At 35.6% G+C, this 19800-nt stretch overlaps 1 protein-coding gene across 1 annotated transcript in view; it reads right to left on the minus strand.

The window, feature by feature from the left end:
- The window catches only part of LOC141346052 (protein arginine N-methyltransferase 8-B), a 31592-nt gene that overhangs the window by 2731 nt on the left and 9061 nt on the right, over positions 1–19800 (minus strand). The window contains exons 2-9 of the mRNA XM_073850971.1: positions 18021–18260; positions 15649–15804; positions 11036–11099; positions 9433–9575; positions 9229–9316; positions 8975–9090; positions 5449–5599; positions 1–78 (exon numbers count right to left, since the gene is read on the minus strand). The exon at positions 1–78 is cut by the window's left edge and continues 1 nt beyond it. Of these exons, the coding sequence (XP_073707072.1) occupies positions 1–78; positions 5449–5599; positions 8975–9090; positions 9229–9316; positions 9433–9575; positions 11036–11099; positions 15649–15804; positions 18021–18260 (1036 nt within the window). The remainder of the gene's footprint in view (positions 79–5448; positions 5600–8974; positions 9091–9228; positions 9317–9432; positions 9576–11035; positions 11100–15648; positions 15805–18020; positions 18261–19800) is intronic.

The following is a 19800-nucleotide window of genomic DNA, read 5'->3' on the forward strand; positions in this document are numbered from 1 at the left end:
CCTCTCCTCTTTTCACAGTCAAATATTCCTCCAGATAAAACACTGTCTGCTTCCAGTGTGTGTATGGGGCGTCTGGTGCTATCGTAGAGTAAACAGAAGAGAAAATATATACAATAAAATATTAAACATATAACACACATGGTTACACATCTGTCTGAAACACTTGATTCTGATTGGTCAGTTGCTGGATTTTGAGGTCAAATATAATGCCCTCTACTGACCACTCCATGCTCTCTATCTTCATAGCCTATATATAATTTAAACTTCAATATCTTAATCTATATTTCATGTCCAAGTATATAATTATTTCATAAGGAGCTGTGCAATAAGAAGGATAAACCAGAGAGCTGATCAATAATACAAAATATCAGGGTTGTCTGTGTTTATTTTGCAAACAGACACAAAACTATACAACCTAACAAAATACAACAGTTAATCTTACACTAATGCTGCCATTTTCAAGCTTTCCCAGACATAAACCTCTGTAAGCCTGTATTTCTTTCAAGTCCACTGCCAAATAAGATGCAAATGTTATGTGTGTGTGCAGTAAGGACTCTCAGTTTGTGTCTGAGTGTTAGATTTCTTGCCAAAGGAAAGATCACTTGTGCTCCACCCATGAGGAAACGCCAGTGCTGACTGAGCAATATGCCAAACCTCAAAGGTCAATAGAAGTTAACAGAGCCCTCAGATCAGTGTGTCTGGGAATCAAACAACACCTTACAACACTAGAACTCGACATCCATAAATCAGGTGCTGTCTTGACTATAAATCAAGAGAAAAACACAGAAGTCAAACATAACCAACAGAGGGCGCTACTCGCCATTGTGTTATCATTGGCCTTCATGTAACGTTACTAATTATATATTAGCGCTAAATTTGCTGTGGTGGTAAACCGGATTAAACCAAACAAGAACAAGAGCACAATCGTCGTGTCAGCTTCAAAGGTACATGTATATCAACACATATTAACTTCCTAATACAATCTTATACACAACTTACGTTTCACAACGCGATTTATGAATAGCACTAGATCACCTGTGACATAAATGTTATCCTACTAGGCAAACGTCTAGGAAAGTAATTAATATGAATGAGCAAACGCAACAAACGCTCAATCTTAAAGTCCCCCTGAAATCAAAATTAAAGTTTTTTGGCTTTTAGTATGAATATATTAGTTTTAAGATTATCTATAAGCTAGTGTGTTTCAAAGCAGTGACAAAATTCGCTTTTACAAGATATGGGCATTCAAAACTTACACTCTCGTCACTTCCGCCAATATGAATCAAGGATTTTGATGATATCACCGCGCACTTCAGTTTCAGATCAAACGTTCTGTCCAATAAAATGCTCTCTAGAGTCCGTAGTGTCCCGCCCCCTACACAGAGACGCGGAGCAGATCATATGCGCTCATATGCGCGGTCGGACTCGGCATGTGTTAAACTACACAGCCTCAGCATGATTATTATCACTATTTCGTTTTAGCAAGAGTTTCATATTGAATCTGTGGGGTAATTTATTAGTCTGTGGCTGTCATAAGCTTACAAATGCGGCTTTACCGAGCTCAACGGCTCTGCCCCGAGCAGATATAAATGGAACGCTATTGGCTGTTCAAAATTAGTGGGCGGGGCTTAGCGATATGTTTTTGTTTCAGTTAAAAGAACGTCACCACATAGAAGAACGCTGCGTGTTTCAAGGCACTTCAGTGGACCTTTAAAGGTCCACTGAAGTGCCGTGAAACACCCAGCGCCAGCGAGCATTATTCTATGTGGTGACGTAATTTTAACCGAAACAAAAACATATCGCCCAGCCCCGCCCACTTCTTTTGAATAGCCATTAGCCAATAGCGTTCCATTTATGCTCTGGCCAGAGCAGTTGAGCTCGGCAAAGCCGAATTTGTAAACTTATGTCAGCCACAGTCTAATAAATTACTCCATAGATTCAATATGAAACTTTATTAAAACAAACTAGTGATCATAATCATGCTGAGGCTGTGTAGTTTAATACATGCTAGTGTTAATTTCGTCAGACGAGACGAGACGAAATATGTTCGTCAACGACCTTTTTTTTTCATGACTAAGACGAGACGATGACAAGACTGCACCACTGTCCAAAAACGCTGACTAAGACTAAATTAACATGCATTATTGTTGACGAAAAAAGACGAGACGAAAATGTTTTGCATAAAATAAAAACTAAGATAAAATCTCTCTTCATTTTCGTCTACAATCGTCTCTGCTTTTTCATCAGCTGTTACGGCTTTAAAATATTCAAACTGCGCTTTGGCGCGCTGGCTGGCGCTGAGCCAGAGACGGACGAGCTCTGCTCTTGTCATATAATCACAACTATGCAGTGTTTTTAACCACATAACGCTTATTTTAGGTTTCAGACATTTAAATACACATAAGTAGTAGTAAAAGAAGACATTTAAGTTTGTAAAATACACACATAGGTCTATGGAAGCAGCAAATAACAATCTATTCAAATATAATATGCCGATGTGTTTTATTCATATCACATACACATAGGCTTAGTAACTAAAAAGTTCACTCTATTCCTCTTCCAGTTCACCAGCCACTTACTTGCATGTATTTCGGGAGAAACGGATGAATGTATATGTGCTGTAAATACGGCTGACAGGACTCTCTGAGTCTGACTCTGAACGGCAGCGCAAACAAACATGGCCGCGCCCATCTCACGTTACAGATTACGACCCAGATCATTTATATAGGGTTTTAAAGTACGAAACATACTAATTCACACATATTTGTGAATCGGAATATTAGATAGTTCATGGCATGGTAAGCAAGTGTGTGAGTATTTTGGATAAAAAAGGAAAAACGAAATAAAAGCGATCTATCTGTCATACAGTGTTATTGTGTCTGTGTTGTGACACGTGACAAGCTTGATGCGTCGCCATGGAAACAATAAGGACGAACGTTCTAAAATAACGGTCGCTTAAAAAAACTCACTCTCAGGGGTCCGCTAGAATAAAGTCCCTTTAAGGGTATTCTATAGTCTTTGGTAATAATCTCAGTAATAATGTGTTATTTAAAAAAAAGACTACAATTTTTTGACTAAACCTAGACTAAAATATATTGAGTTCTTTTTTGACTAAAACTAGACTAAAATTAAAAGACTTTTAGTCGACTAAAACTTGACTAAGATACCTTGAGTTTTCTTTTGACTAAAACTAGACTAAAATGACGAGACTTTTAGTCGACTAAAACTTGACTAACAAAAAAAGATATGTGAATGACTAAATATGACTAAAACTAACAAGGACATTTGGCACAAGACTAAGACTAAGACTAAATTAAAAATAGGTGACGAAATTAACACTAATACATGCCGACCGCGCATATGATCTGCTCCGTGCTATCGTGTCTCAGTCTGGACCGGAGCCAAGTCCGGAGTAGACTGTGCGCGCTGCCGCGGTTCGCGTGACAAAACGTAAAACCAGACCTCATTTGCCCCAATGGAAAGCAAATTCACACTGTCTGAATCATTCTCTATCGCCTACATTGCGCACTACATGCCATTCATCATACAGAAAACATTAACACTGTAAACAAGTGAACAATCTCAGCTGCAGATTCAGCGTCTATTTATAGTGTAGGGCAGGGCTATTCAATTAGATTCATTTGAGGGCCGGATTATCGAGCTGAAAATTTGAAGGGGGCCAAGGGGGTGGGGGCGTCCCGATCTATTTCTAGCTATACAATTAAATTGAAATCCACTAAAATCAACTAATATTACAAAACCAACATCTATAAAAGGTTGACATTAGTGCTGTCTGTCAATCAATAAAAAAAAATCAGCATTTTTCTGTAATTAATCATGATTAATCGTATATAGTCAGAATTTCACACTGGACCTCCAAATTAAGGTAGAAACAACATAAAAGTATATTTTAAATATGTGTTTAATGGCATTTTTTTTTTTTTTACCAAGTATCCTATTATTAATGAAGTATTGATATCAATACTGGTACTGGTGTCTTTATTAAATGAATTTTTAACTATAAATTCTCATCTTGAACTAGCTCTGCACTGTGCATGCATGTCTTCACATATTGATCGCGTTGGAAAAATCATCGCGGTTAGTTCTTCATCTGTTTACATAGGGTGACCATATTTTAGGTGATGGGGGATCCCATATCAAAACTCAAAATATTTCGTTTCCATACCTAAACTACATAGTTTACAGTCACCGTTATGCAGATTGATCATAAACACATCTAAAAACCTTCCTACCACAGTGGCCATTCTTCACAAAACTCATATCTACCACACTTTTATCACAGGTAGAATGCAAAATGTTTCAATACAAGTATTTCAGTCAATTTATGCAATATTTCAAACCTTTAACCCACAGGACAAAATCGACCTGCTGCAACAGTTTAAAATCAGCCTAATTCCGTGGAAGAAATGCGGATTTGGCAACCCTACATCCAGCATGAGCTGCATCCAAACCGATTTAAATACTCCGCATATTGATAGCAACTCCCTGATGCACAAAAATTATGTTTAATATTAGAATGTTTGCAGGAGCGGTAATAGGAAAACAATCCCAATCAAGGCTTTAATACAAAAACGCGCACAATGAATGGTGACTGTAAAAAGCAAAAGTCGAATCCCGGACATTTTGGGCGATTTAGATATCCTGACCAGACACATTTTTTAGGTCCAAAAAAAGAGGACATTTCTGGGGAAAAGAGGACGTATGGTCACCCTAGTTTACTTCGGTTTAAAAAGATAGGGTAGGGTGAAAAACTGTCTCAACTTCAAAATCGTCCAACATAATTGTTTTACCCTTTTTCGTAAAGGGTGTTTGATTTTCTTTGCACGTTTGCCTTGTATGTTCTGGGTCGGTACTTCCGTCTACGTCACGTGTAGGTGATTACATAATGCGTGAGGTCGAGCAAGACGAGCATTTGTGGTTAAAAAGTATGTTATTTGTTTTTAAAAAAATGACCGGTCATTTTGCTAGACAAGACCCTTATTCCTTAGCTGGAATCGCGTAGAGCCCTTTGAAGCTGTATTGAAACTGCAATTTAGACCTTTAACCCATTGATCCCTGCTGAAGTCCACTATATGGAGAAAAATACTGAAATGCTTTTTTCTCAAAAGCCTTATTTCCTTTTTGACTTACAAAAGAAATACATAAACATCATGAATGACATAGGGGTTGAGTAAATTATTAGGAAATTTTTACTCTGGATGTGAACTAATCCTTTAAGTAGGGCTTACAGACTCCTTATGTAGCTGGTTTTCATTTTAGAAATCTGTTAACCTTATTTCTGGTGCCTGTTTTGGTTTATTTCAGTGTCTTTGGAAGTGCTATGTCAAAACTAGTCACTAGAGGGCAGACATCGACCACAGATTACACATTCACATACCCCACTGTGGCCCAAGATGCAAAACATATAGAACTTTTAAAACACAACACCTGTAGAGAAGCCAGTCTTTTTATGACACTTGGTGAATTCGATATTGAAGTAAGTGACCAGAGCGTGGACATAATCATTCCTCTGGATTTGCAGACAGAAGGAGGAGGTGAAGGACAGTTCCTCTGGCTTCACCGTATAGATGTCCACTTCCTGTGAAAAGATGAGTAAAGTTGCTTTTTTCATGGTCTAAGGGACTTAATGAAATTCTCAGCTGGGTTTCTTTTAAGGGAATAGTTTAGCCAACAATGAAAAATTCATTTTCAAAAACTCAAAGGTTATCCAAGATGTATCCAAGAGGATTTTTAACTTCAAATCTTTGCTTCTAGCCAAAATATAAATTTTCCTCCAGTGGAAAAGCCCATCCTCTGTTGTCCTCTCACATCAAAATCCACTGATATATTTGTTTAGAACTGTTTTGGACTGTTTTTCCATGTAAATAGTGCATAATCTGTGCATACTTCTTTCCTGATTCAGACAAGATTACTTTACCACTGGATTTTAGCTGGAAATAGCAGTTTGAAGATAAAAAACATTAAATTAAATAAAAAACACACATCTTTTCACTTCATAAGATGCTAATTGATGTACTGAAGTCATGTGGATTAATTGTTGATTGTTTTTGTCAGCTGTTTGGACTCTTATTCTGACGGCACCCATTCACTGCAGAGGATCGATTGGTGAGCAAGTGATGCAATGCAAAATGTCTCCAAATCTGTTCCAATGGTGAATCAAACTCATCTACATCTTGCATGGCCTGAGGGTAGATACATTTTTAGCAAATTTTCTTTTTCTTTTTCTATCTCCTCTTTTGAAATGTCAAACTGTATTGCTAGCATTTCTGTAATAATGTTAGGATGTTATTACTGCTCTTAGATCAGTATGTTCAGACAGCTGTTTCAGACTCCATCATTTCAGTAAACAGAGCCCTGCTTCCACCACTGATATATTTACCTGAAAAAACAACAGGAAACTGTTACTTAAGTCTAAAGCTTTTTCTCTTTCTCTGTGGTTTTATTTTCCTCTCAGACATCAAGTCTCCCATTTGTAAACGTGTCCGATCTACTTTAGATTGAGTTATAAAGCTCAAAGTTTGAAATGGAGCATTAATCACTATATCAAACAAACCAACAGTGTGTGTGCGTCACACTTCTATTCTCCACTTAATTTAAGTGCCTTCATCCATTATGTCCCAGCTCTGCTTCATTTGGCCGATCTAATCTTTAAAGTTACTTTATAGAGATTTTAAAGAAAGACTGGAGTAGAATAGACCGAAATATCGTGATATAATTTCCTCTTAAGGTCAGTTCAGGACACACTTCAATCAATAGAAAAAGGAATGGCTCTAAATGGTATTTCGCCAATGAAATGGCTCTTAAAAATGCATGAATGTCAGTCAAGTAGACTGCAAAAATAATGATTAAGTCTTTAAATAAACCATTAATATCTTTTATAAATGTAACAACATTTATAAACGAATATAATGTATAATAATAAAAAAAATTCACTTGAAGCATTTAAAATGTTTGATTTCCCTTTTGCATTATAACATGAAAATAATTATTCCAATTTTTTTATATATTGGTGAATCTTTAGTTTAAGGTAACTGAGATGCTCAAATATCTTTGTTTAAACTGCCACGTATCTAATTGTTATGGAAGCCCGTTTCCGCCACTAAATAAAACATTTTTAAAAAAGGTAATTGTGACTTTATGTCTCGGAATTCTGACTTTATAACTTGCAATTTGGACTTTATATCTCGCAATTCTGACTTTTTTTTCTCAGAATTGTGAGATATAAATAACAATTCTAAGAAATAAAGTCAGTTCTGAAAAAACAGGCAGAATTGCAAGATATAAATTCATAATTTTGAGTTATAAAGTCAGAATTGCAAGATATAAACTGCCAATTCTGACTTTTTTTCCCAGAATTGCGTGATATAAACTCACAATTGCAAGAAATAGTCACAATTGTGACTGAGTTTATTCTAGCAATTCATGAGTTTGTATCTAGCAATTGCGAGTTTATTTCTTGCAATTCATTTTTTTTTCTCAGCATTGTGTGATAAAAACTCACAGTTGGTCCAATTCTGAGAAATAAAATCATAAAATCAATTGTGAGTTATACTCCTAATTGCGAGATATAAACTCACATTATTTATTTCTCAGAATTGCGACTTTGTAACTCTCAATTCAGTTTATATCTGGCAATTCAGAATTTTTTTCTCAGAATTGCAAGATATAAACTCACAATTGCAAGAAATAGTCACAACTGTGACTGACTTTTTTCTTGAAATTCGTTTGTATCTCACAATTGCACGTTTATTTCTCGCAATTCAGTTTTTTTCTTATAATTGTGAGATATAAACTCGCAGTTGGAAGTAACAAAGTCCAGTTTTGAGGGAAAAAAGACTGAAATGTTCTCAGAATTGCGAGTTTATATCACAATTCTGATTGTGAGCTATAAACTTGAAATTCTGAGAAATAAAGTCAGAATAGCAAGATATAAAGTCAGAATTGTGAGATATAAACTCACAATTCTGAGAAATAAAGTCACAACTTTGAGAAATAAAGGCAGAATCGCAATATATAAATTCATAATTTTGAGTTATAAAGTCAGAACTGCAAGATATAAACTCACAATTACAAGAAATAGTCACAATTGTCACAATTCGCAATTTATGTTTTTTTTCTCAGAATTGTGAGATATAAATTCTGGTATGTTCTCAGAATTGTGAATTTATATCTCACAGTTCTGACTTAACTTGCAATTGCGTTAAAAAACTTTCATCTTTTTCTCTCAATTGCGAGTTTTCTCTCAAAATTCTATCAATTCTGACTTGTTTCTCAGAACTCGCACTTGCGAGTTTTAAAGTCAGAATCTGTAGATATAAACTTGCAATTCTGAGAAAAAAGCCAGAATTGTGACTATAACTCACAATTGCGAGTTTATATCATGCAATTCGGAGAAAAAAAAAGACAGAATTGCAGTTTTATATCTCGCAATTCTGACTTTATAACTTGCAACTGCGAGTTTATATCTAACAGTCCTGAGAAAAAAAGTCAGAACTGTGAGATGTAAACTCGCAATTGCGAGAAAAAGCTCTGATTTACATGAAAGTTTTAAATTGGATTAGCTGTGACAGAGCTGCTAAATTCATATCTGTAAAGAAGCTGAAAAGCTTTTGTTTCAAATATATTTCATTCATATTATCTTTCAGCAGTTTAATTGAGAGGTTTGCAGATGCATTTCACAGTCCATCTGTAGAGCCATAAACTTTCCAGGCTTGATGAATCCGATTCAACCAATAATCATCTCATCAGCACCTTCTCCAGTGGTTTATAATGAAATGAAATTGCATTTCAACGGATCATTATGTAACTGTCACACTGAGTGATACAGCTAATGATCAGTTACATACTAATGGTGCTGTATTCTCTGTGGATCTCACTTGATCTTCTCATCTGTCACACACGCGGTGAGAAACACGCGCATATGTGATTTCTGTGAAGTGTTGTAATGGCTGACCTTGATCAGGCAGGCGTTGGATACCACTTGCTTGGAGTCCACGATGTCCACCAGTGGTTCTTTCATAGCTACGTTCCTGATGCAGGTCATGTCAAAACCATAAACGTTCTCCCACCCTGCTCAAACATAGAATGGTTTTCACATAGAATTAACTGAAAGATACACATAAAATGTGACAGCTTAGAAACCTGTGAACATGACTGTATTTGGATAGATGATATGAGATGTTTGTGTGTCTGTGTTTTTAGACTCACAGTGAATCTTGAAGTCCTTGTACTGCCTATCTTCAATGGCCACCACATACAGAGCAGCCCTGTCGGGGAACATCAGACCTCCAGGTTTCTAAAGATAAAGAGCGCAGAGTGTTTGTTCATTCTGTGTTTGAGTTATTGGCTGTATATACAGTACACACACTCACATATACTTTCTGTACTACCCACACACACATAAACACTGACCAGCCATTTATCTCTGGCGTAGATGACTGTGTTGAGCATGGACTCATAAAAAAGGCAATAACCCATCCACTCTGAGATGATAATGTCCACCTGGTCCACCGGCAGCTCCGTCTCTTCCACTTTCCCTTTAAAGATGGTTATAACTGGAACACAGACAAATAAGGCCACAGATACACTTGATCCTTTCTACTCTTTGAATTTTAAAAAGATGTGGGTCAAAGACAGAGAGAGAGACTCCAGCTAAGATTGCAGCATCAGCTTTCATTGAACTCTCAAGAAAAGATACTGCAGTGGTCTAATGCCTGATTGAAAATGGAGTATCATGTTATAGTGATGACTTGTTCTAATAGAAAGAGCCTTGAACTATTATCAACACTACAAAAAATGCTGGGTGAAATATGGACAAACCCAGTGGTTGGGTTCAGTGTTAAAGCCTACCTTCTGGGTAGTTTATTTAACTCAGCTATTGTTTTAAATTGACTATATTTCTGTCCTAAAATGAACCCAAAATAGGATGTGATTAAAAAATTAGACACAATTAGTAGAGGTGATTATCAAAGGCAATAATCAAAGGTGAACATTTATTAGTTAGCAATTTAAAAAATGCTTGTTATTCAATTATTTATCATTCAACTTATTAATAAATGTTAATTTATTGGCCATATTAATAAATATTAATTTCCAACCTATTTTGGCTTCATTTAAGCAAGACATTTAGTAATTATGAAGCAATTGTTGAGTAGTTTTTATTTTTTTGTTCAGGCATTTTTTTTATAAATATTTTAACATTTCATTTAAAAGTTTCATCATGCTCATATCTGTGTTTTTGTATTTTGTCTTGTTTTCTGGCAAACCACGCTTTAAGTCTAATAATTTTATTGAGCAAGGATGCATTAAATGGATCATAAGTGACAGTAAAAACTTTTACATTGTTACAAAAAAAATCTATTTCAAATAAATGCTTTTCTTTTCAATTTTCTATTCATCAAAGAATAATATATCACAATTTCCACATTGCTTTTATTAAGCAGCACAACAGTTTTCAATACTGTTAATAACATGATAAGTACAACATGTTTTTTTGGCCACCAGATCAGCATATTAGAATGATTTCTGAAGGATTATGCGACACTGAAATTCAGCTTTGCATCACAGGAATAAATAACATTTTTAAAAGTATCATATTTCACAATAGTACTGTTTTTATTGTATTTTTGCCGTGGTAAGTGTAAAAAGCTTCTTTAAAAACATTTTTAAAAATATTAATGACCTCAAACTTTTGAATAATAGTGTTTTTTTCTACTGGAAAACGAGACAAAAATACTTCCTAAAATCTATTTCGAGAGGACAATGTCCTTATAGTAATTTTTGATCCTTTATATTATTTGTCATAAAGCATAACATTTACAATTCAAATTCTCTCTTAATATTCCGATACTGCAGAGGTTTTAAATTATGTATATTTAAGAGGCTGAATGGAAGAATTATCCTGTCGATGTCTCATCCTATTTGTGATTCTGTTTTTCTCACACACCCACACAAGCAAGCCAACTACACAGCAACACACACTCATACAATATCTACACACATAAAAAATGCTTACCACTGTCCAGATGATTGGCCTTGATGATTTTCTCAGAGTATTCTGATATGCTTGAGCATTCAATCTGAGGAAGGAAAAAAACAGAACAATATGAGGATTTAAACTTTCTATAGAAATTCTGGTAGATCTTGTATTACCTTCTCTAGCCTTATATCCTCTTTCAGACAAGACTGAAACTGATTTGTCTGATTTGAATCCTTGGTGAATACACTTTTGAACAATAGTCTATCTTGTTTTTGATGGGTTACACAAACATGTCCTTCCCCTTGTAGTCTCTTAACATTGAGGCCTTATGATTCTCTCAACCTGCAGTCCGGCCCATTAAACATGTTCTTCTGATCAGCCTCCAGCCACCCAAAGAGCCCTATTTAGTATTCACAAACAGTCCAGATTCCTGTCCCGTTGTCAGACAGAAATATACGTAAACGAGCACACAGAGTAACGGGGCTGTCAGTGGCCCGAGGCTAAAGGGAAGAGGAGAGATTAAGTAGGAAGCCGTCAGCTAGTTGATTCTAGACAGCACAGAATCCTCTGCTTCGTGATGTCCCTCGTGTTTTCCCAGCCATCGTTAGTGTCCATAGCCATCGCCGTCAACTCCAGTGTAGCACATGGAGTCAGTCTGCATCGTTTCAACTGACAAATAATCAGAACCGTTGCTTTCTCCTACATGGCAGGCCCACCTGTTTCTGGAAAAGTTTCACGTACTGCAGTGGGTCAGCATTGAGTTTAAAAGTAATCAGAGAAGCCCTTAACACAGTCAGCACATTTCCACCTCTCAAAAGAAAAGTGCTTGATGTACATGATCAAGGCGAGGGTAAAGTGCCTGGCTCTGAGATGCGGTAAACAGAGATCAAGGGCAAAACTTTGCAAACAAGCCAACTTTAAATATGATGATTTTATCTCTTTTTTTTCATTCATAGTTTGAGGTATTTGGCGGAAATATCAGTTTTAGTAATTCAGCAGCTACTAGCATGCTTTATATGTTCATTCAGAAATTCTTTGCTAAGCATTAATGGACTATTTTTCTGGGTCACCAAAGAAAATAGCTTGACTTTTGCTTCAGTTTGTAAAACTGTTCACAGTAATGCACTTTCAATAGCTGTGTTTCCAATTCCCTTCAAATTGCGCAAATTGAAATTGCGAATTGAAAATACGCCTAATGGAAACGCGTCAATTTCACAAAAACTCCTATATATCGCATAAAAGTTTTTACACTTGCATGAGGTGGTTTTTCAGGCAATTCAAAAAAGGAATATTTCGCAAAACTGCAATGGAAACAGCTTTTTCGCATTTACAGGTCACCTTGTGTACATAAAAGACACATGATCATTCTTTAATGTATTATAACCTCAAAACCTCATATGTGGCTGCTTTCACAAGCATTGACTACATAATGCTTGAATAAGTGGCTTTCCTTGCCGTTAAAACTTGGGTAATGTCTCATTTATACTGCGGCCATGCTAGACAATGCTTTTGTTTATAGCAGGCGCGCTGCGGCTTGTTTCAGTTTCAGAAGCATTCCAGAAGCGACTCTTTTGTAAAGATAGATGCCTACGTCTCCTATGATTAAAATGAATGGCTAGTGCAGTGGCTTCGACATATATATGTAAACCTAACAACATCTATCGACAAACATTAATAAACATTTATAAAATCTGTAATTGATACGCATCTAATGTAAGTCTATGACTCTTTGCATCGGGTAAATGTTGAAATAGATACTGTTTCAAAAGCATAGCCATAAGTATCAGAAGTATTGTTATTCAAAAGCATAGCCATGCAGAATTATGTTAACATGTTGAAAAACAATTTTTTGATGTTCACTTTATTTAAACAATTCATTTTGATTTAACCCCACTGTATCATGTTTCTCATTCATGCATAATACTTTATGTTAAATTGACTTAAAAACAGTTACTATTTGGCTTAACTCTGTTTTCATTTTGAAAGAACATCAAACATCAAAAAGTTAACTTACTATGCTAAGTCCCACCAGTATTCTCATGTCATGACAAATGTAAGAACATAAACTAAGTAAAGTTTGCATGGTGTGTGTAAGGACATAACAAAAGGACTGTTTCCAATTTAAAAAAAAAAGCAATTAAAAACTGCAAAAAAGATAATTTTGACAACATTGGAGCCAACAAGTTGAAGGTCCAATTTGAAATTTCAAAGCAGCTTCAAAGGGCTCTACACGATTCCAGCCGAGGAATTAGTCTTATCTAATGAAACAATCGCTCATTTTCTAAAAAAAAAGTAAAAATGTATGTACTTTTTAACCACAAATGCTCTTTAATGTGCATCTGTGACTTTACGCATTACATAATCACGTTCGAAAGGTTGCGCATGGTTAGTTCTTCGTCTATGTACTCCCGTTCAAAAAAGGTAGGGTAGGGTAAAAAACTCAATCTCAACTTAAAAATCGTCAAACATCGTTGTTTTACCTTTTTTTGTTAAGGTAATCTGACTTTCTTCGCACGTTCGCCATGTAAACACGTATGTACTTCTGCCTATATCGTGTGAACTTTCCACGTGACTAACTGATGCATGAAGTCAATCTAATGCAAGATGAGCATTTGTGGTCGAAAAGTATGTACATTTGTATTGAAATGGCAGACTGTTTCACTAGATAAGACACTTATTCCTCATCTGGGATTGTGTAGAGCCCTTTGAAGCTGCATTGAAACTGCACTTTGGACCTTCAATCTGTTGGCTCCCGTTGAAGTCCACTATACAGTATGAAGAAAAATCCTGAAATGTTTTCCTCAAAAAAAAAAAAAAAAAAAAAAAAAATTCTTTTCAACTGGGGGTGAGTAAATTATCAAGAATTTTTTATTCTGGAAGTGAACTAATCCTTTAAATAGATAAATAAATAATATGATAACAAATACCGCTTTGCAACATCAACCAGCATAATGGACTGATTAAACATTAAACATAGTGTCCGCATGTATGTTAAAAAAGGTGGATATAAAGCCCAGAATATTATAGCAGAACATTTGGCACTGGCAAACATCGCTCACATTTTCCTCAGAGAATGTAATAGCTTATATTCTACATTGCAGTTTCGAGCAAGTGGTATTTTTGAGTTTGTGATGAGCACTCTAACACAGACACTGAGGAGAGTTTGCGCTCTCTGGCATTTAAATATGATGAAGTCTTTCAGAGAATTGTTCATTATCACAGTGCAACTGGATAAGAGCAGCGAGGTGCAAATCATATCAGCTCAATTACAGCAGAGACCACAGCTCAGACAGACATCCGCACATGGCTCGGCTTCCCATAGTAGTTCGCTCTCTTCTGAAAACCGAGAAAAGCTCTCAGAACATTCTGTCCCATGAGGTTTGCAGGACACATAAAATCGAGAGTTTCTCTCTCTGTTCGTACTCTAACTTGGCTTAACAAGCTTTGGCTTTAGTTCTCAAAGCGAAAGTGCAAAACAAGCACCACATGGTTAATGTGGCCTTTCTGACCTTTACTGCTTTTCCCACTGTCTCTTTCTCAGATTTAGCCGAAGAGCCAATTACCACTGCCTCACAATGTAGTGTGTTAGACCCTGATATATCAGCACGGCCAATAAAGGCTGCCCGCTAAGAACCTTCACTAACCACTGGGGAGGAATGCATTGAAGGGGAGCTCTGAATGGACAGGAAGTGAGAAAGAGAAATGGAATGAAATCGGGGAAATTGCAAGACAGAAAAAAAGAAGGGGCTCCTGAAAAAAAGGACTATGACGGTATTATGGTATCGCTGGTATCACACGATGGTCCGATTGCATGCATATATAAATAGTTACTGTATATATACCAAAACAACCAATTTATACTATTTATTTGACATACATTTACTTTTATTGATTTATTTGCCATCATGATGGCAAAAGTAAATGTAAAAATGAGAAAATGAGCATGCAAAATTAATTATCTAATATTGGCTGATATATAATGAATGAATGAATATATAATGAATAATTAATGAGTTATAATGTGTATGCTATCCACTTCATATCCATTTCTTGTACTCTTCAACACGGTTGTAAGCCTATGGATGAGACTTCCAGTTCATTATTCCCTATAGGGAAATGATGAGAAGAATATCAACATGCAGTAAACGTGAAAACCTTTTGCACTAGAAACCAGTGTGTTCATAATTAATATAATACATTAAAATAAAATAGTAAGACACACCAATTTGCAATATCAAAGCAGTTTTGTATGTACAGCTAAAAATAGCTGGAAACAGATGAGACCGGAAGCCAAACCTATAGAATTTTACAAATGGCCACGTCCACGATTACAGGAAGAAAAAGGTGGTTAAAAACAAAAACATGTATATCAACAGACTAGAATATCATATATGTTGTTCTGGCCTTTAACCAGACGATTTTCCATTTTTGAACTGCTTTGAAGTTATATTTAGTATCCATATTATGAAATAAGTAGGTGGTAATATGTCATCATATTTCCCTACAAAAGAGGATTATTCGTTTGCACCTTCAAAAGCTCTTGGTGCGACTGCCACACATGATGCTATTTTGAGCTGTGCGAATCGTTCCAGCAGGGTAGGAGGCTACAGGCTCATGCGGTTTAGGCATAAGGAGGGCCGCCCTCTTACCCCATACACGTGCTTGGCTCCGGCCTTGGCAGCAAACATGGAGAGGATGCCAGTACCGCTCCCCACGTCCAGCACGATCTTGTCCTTGAAGATGTGTTTGTTATGGTACATGGAGTTCCTGTATGTCAACGTCCGCACTTCATCCTTTAGCATTTCCTGTACATTTACACACAGATATACATACACAAACATAGTCACACTTTATTGTAAGTTCCAATTCTCACTATTAACTTTGCCTCAATAAACTTCTAATTTGCTGTTTATTAAAGAGATAGTTGACTCAAAACTGTCATTAACTACTCATCCTCATGTTGTTCCAAACCTGCAAGTTCATCTTGAAACACAAATTAAGGTATTTTTGCTTTCTTAGCCTGCATAGACAGCAATGCCACTACCAGAAATGGAGTTAAGGACATGTCAGTTGCATTGCTGTCTCGCTTTTTGTAAAAGGTATATAACATTTTGTCTAGGTAGGCAGCTCACTTTGTATTGAAACACACCCAATGAATTATTTAGTCTTCACCCTTAAGCAAAAATGTACCATGGTGTTATTGTTTGGACATAGACATTTCTTGGTATATCTTGGACAAATATGTGGTCTCAATAGATACAGTATCACTTGGTTTTAAAACACAGCCAACAAACTATTTAGGAATTTTTAAAAATGTTTAAAGCCTTTTGTATCATATTTGATAGACACACATTTCTAAGCCCTCTAAAATAAATGATCAACATTACCTGTAAATATTGTCTTACTGGGACGTATTATTAGGAGATATACATTGACAGCTGATACCTGTTATACTGTTTTAAAATTTGCATTACAAGAATTTTATCTTACTTTTTGATCATATGTTACCACACTTGATTCTTAATCCTGATAGATCCTACAGAACAGACTACTACAGAAGTCCAAACGCTTACTGATGCTTTAGAAGGAAACACAATGCACTAAGAGCCGGGGGTTAAATTTTTAAATTTGAAGATAAGGGTAAATTTCACTTATTTGCCATTCTGGGAAACATTTAAGTATCTTCTATAGCTTCTGAAGGGCAGTACTAAATGAAATAAAAACCCAATGATTTAGGCAAAATAAGAAAAATTTACACATCTTCATTCTGTTCAAAAGTTTACACCCCTGGCTCTTAACGCATGTTTTTTTCCTTCTGGAGCATCAGTGAGCGTTAGAACCTTCTGTAATAGTTGCATATGAGTCCCTCAGTTGTCCTCAGTGAGAAAAGATGGATCTCAAAATAATACAGTCATTGTTGGAAAGGATTCAAATACACACAAAAAAATTAAAAAAACACAGAATTTGTGGGACCTGAAGGATTTTTCTGAAGAACAGCAGCCAGTTTAACTGTTCAGAACAGACTCATGAGCAACTATCACAAAAAAAAAAAAAAAAACACACAGCTGTAGTAGCAACACAGTAATAATAATCAAGTGTATGTAAACTTTTGAACAGGGTCATTTTAAAAAAATCAAATATTATTTTCTCTTGTGGACTGTACATAAATTATGTGAAATATCTTAATCAGGTCAGTACTAAATAAAAAGTAACATGCATATTTTATGATTCCTCTTATTTTGGAATCTTATTAAAAAAATCATTTAGCAGATTCTGCATGTAAACATTTACCTTCAACTGTAGCTTTTTAATAGCTTTTTTAGATTTTTAAAAATAATTTGTTTAAAAGTTCAATGAACTTTTTTTTACAACTAGATGTCAAACAGATTTCATGTGTCAGTCTATACTGGATTAACATGGAATGTGATAATTAAATCTAATCAATAAACCTAGGCAACAATTTAGGCATTATAGATACTAACAAAGCATATTATTGTTTTGTTTTTTGGTCAAGATTCTTACTTTTTAATACTTTGGAGTGCTAATACATGCTATTTAAATAAGGTAATCATTCACAACCAATTATTAGCAACACTGTACAAACCAAAAACAAGATGCTGCTACATGGATCTCTGACAACCTGTGAGAACATGAAAAACTTGCTGTCACCATTACAGCATGTCTGCTCAGATCTATGCTGGTTTTTGGATGCAACCCTCTGTCACATTGAGATGAGGGAAATGGAAAAGATCTGACCTATATACTAAAAATGAGTCTGAACAAAATTAATCTTGCAGGTCTCGCCTGAACCTCCTGTTCTCCGCGCTCTCTCATCCTATAATTCAATGACACCCCCACCCGTCTCTCTCCTGCTCCATTTCTCTGCATACTCTGCATTATACATAACACCTGGAATAAATCAACATGACTGATGTAGATTACCACGAGTACTTATATCCTACATCACACGTCTCAGCATTGCGGTTAAATGTAAGCATCTGCTGCTGTGATGTGCTCATACCTCATGAATGCCGAAGTGAGCGTACGAGTCAAAATAGTAATCCCTGGAAGTCATCTCGTCTGGGTTAAGGAACTTGGCCATCTTTCCTCTGCCGGGGCAGCTGGGTAAGCTGGCTGAGTGAGGGGTGTGAGGCGCGTGAGATGGATGTGTGGGACGCTGGGCATGATGGACTGATGAGACTGGTTTGGGCAGAGGAGATGGCTGGACCGACTGGGATGGGGCGGCACTCAGGGGCTGTTGCTAAAATGGGGAAAAGAGAGGTTCAACAGGTGAATCTGATGAAGAAATGTGAATTTATTTACCTCAAAATAAACAAAAAAGAAATTATTTGTGTGGTAGCCTAATGTGAAAAATAATGACAGATATACAGTATCACAAAAATATTTTTAAATAAAAATAAAAAGTTTCATTATTATGGAAGCATGTTTCCACCATGGAAAAAAAGCACTAATATTGTGAAATGTTTTTACTATTTAAAATAACTTATTTCTATTTGAATATATTTGAAAAAGTAATTTATTCCTGCGATCAAAGCTACATTTTCAGCATCATTATTCCATTCTTCAGTGACACCTGATCCTACAAAAATCATTCTAATATAGCATTTTTTATTATAATTATTATCAGTTGAGTACATTTTTTCAGGATTCTTTGATCAACAGAAAGATCCAAAGGTCAGCATTTATCTGAAATATATATAAGAAATTATAGAAATTATTACTATTATTTAGCAAGGATGTGTTAAATTGATCAAAGGAGATAAGAAAGGTGTTAAAAAAGATTTCTATTTCAGATAAATGCTGTTCTTCTGAACATTTTATTAATCAATCAAACCTGAAACAAATTCTACTTCTGTTTTTTAACTTAATAATAATAATTGCTTTTGAGGAGCAAATCAGAATATTAGAATGATTCTGAAGGATCATGTGACTTGAGTAATTAAGCTAAATATTTAGCCTTGAAATCACAGGAATAAATTACATTTCAAAATATATTCAAAAAGTAAGCAGTTATTTTAAATAGTAAAAATATTTCATAACGTTACCGTTTAGCTGTAATTTGAATTAAATAAATGCAGGCTTGGTAAGCAGAAGAGACTTCTTTAATAACTTAAAAATCTTTTGACTGTTATTTTATTTTTTAAATGTGACCTATACAGTTGTTAATTATATCACCCAAACTATGACACAATAATGTGGTATATGTTCCTTCAAAACCAAATAGCACATTAACAGTGACACTATATTCAGTCCTATATCATGGAGAGCTTTCCCAGAATGTCTAGCATCACATTTTGAAGACCTGGCAGAAGCAGTTTGTGCCCTGTGGCAAAGGGAGCACAGGACAGTTAGATTGGCGTGGAAACAACTTAAGACAACCATTACATATGGTGAGCTCTCGGACTCTGATTAGCTCATCAACAACCTGCAGAGAAGCTTGGCCCGTCCTCTACCTCGCAGAGAAAATACTAATGAACCATTGTTCCACATTACAGACAACAAATGGATATAAAAGTGCCATATAAGCCCCTGATAGCTTTGACATGTACATATGTACATGTATATGTTTCATATGTGTGACCCTGGACCACAAAACCAGTCATAAGTAGCACGGGTATATTTGTAGCAATAAAAAAATACATTGGGTTGAAATCGATTTTTCTTTTATGCCAAAAATCACTGGGATATTAAGTAAAGATCATGTTCCATGAAGATATTTTGTACATTTCCTACTGTAAAAATATCAAAACTTAATTTTTGATTAGTAATATGCATTGCTA

The sequence above is a fragment of the Garra rufa genome, chromosome 11, assembly GCF_049309525.1.
Source record: "Garra rufa chromosome 11, GarRuf1.0, whole genome shotgun sequence".
In the NCBI taxonomy this organism is placed as follows: domain Eukaryota; kingdom Metazoa; phylum Chordata; class Actinopteri; order Cypriniformes; family Cyprinidae; genus Garra; species Garra rufa.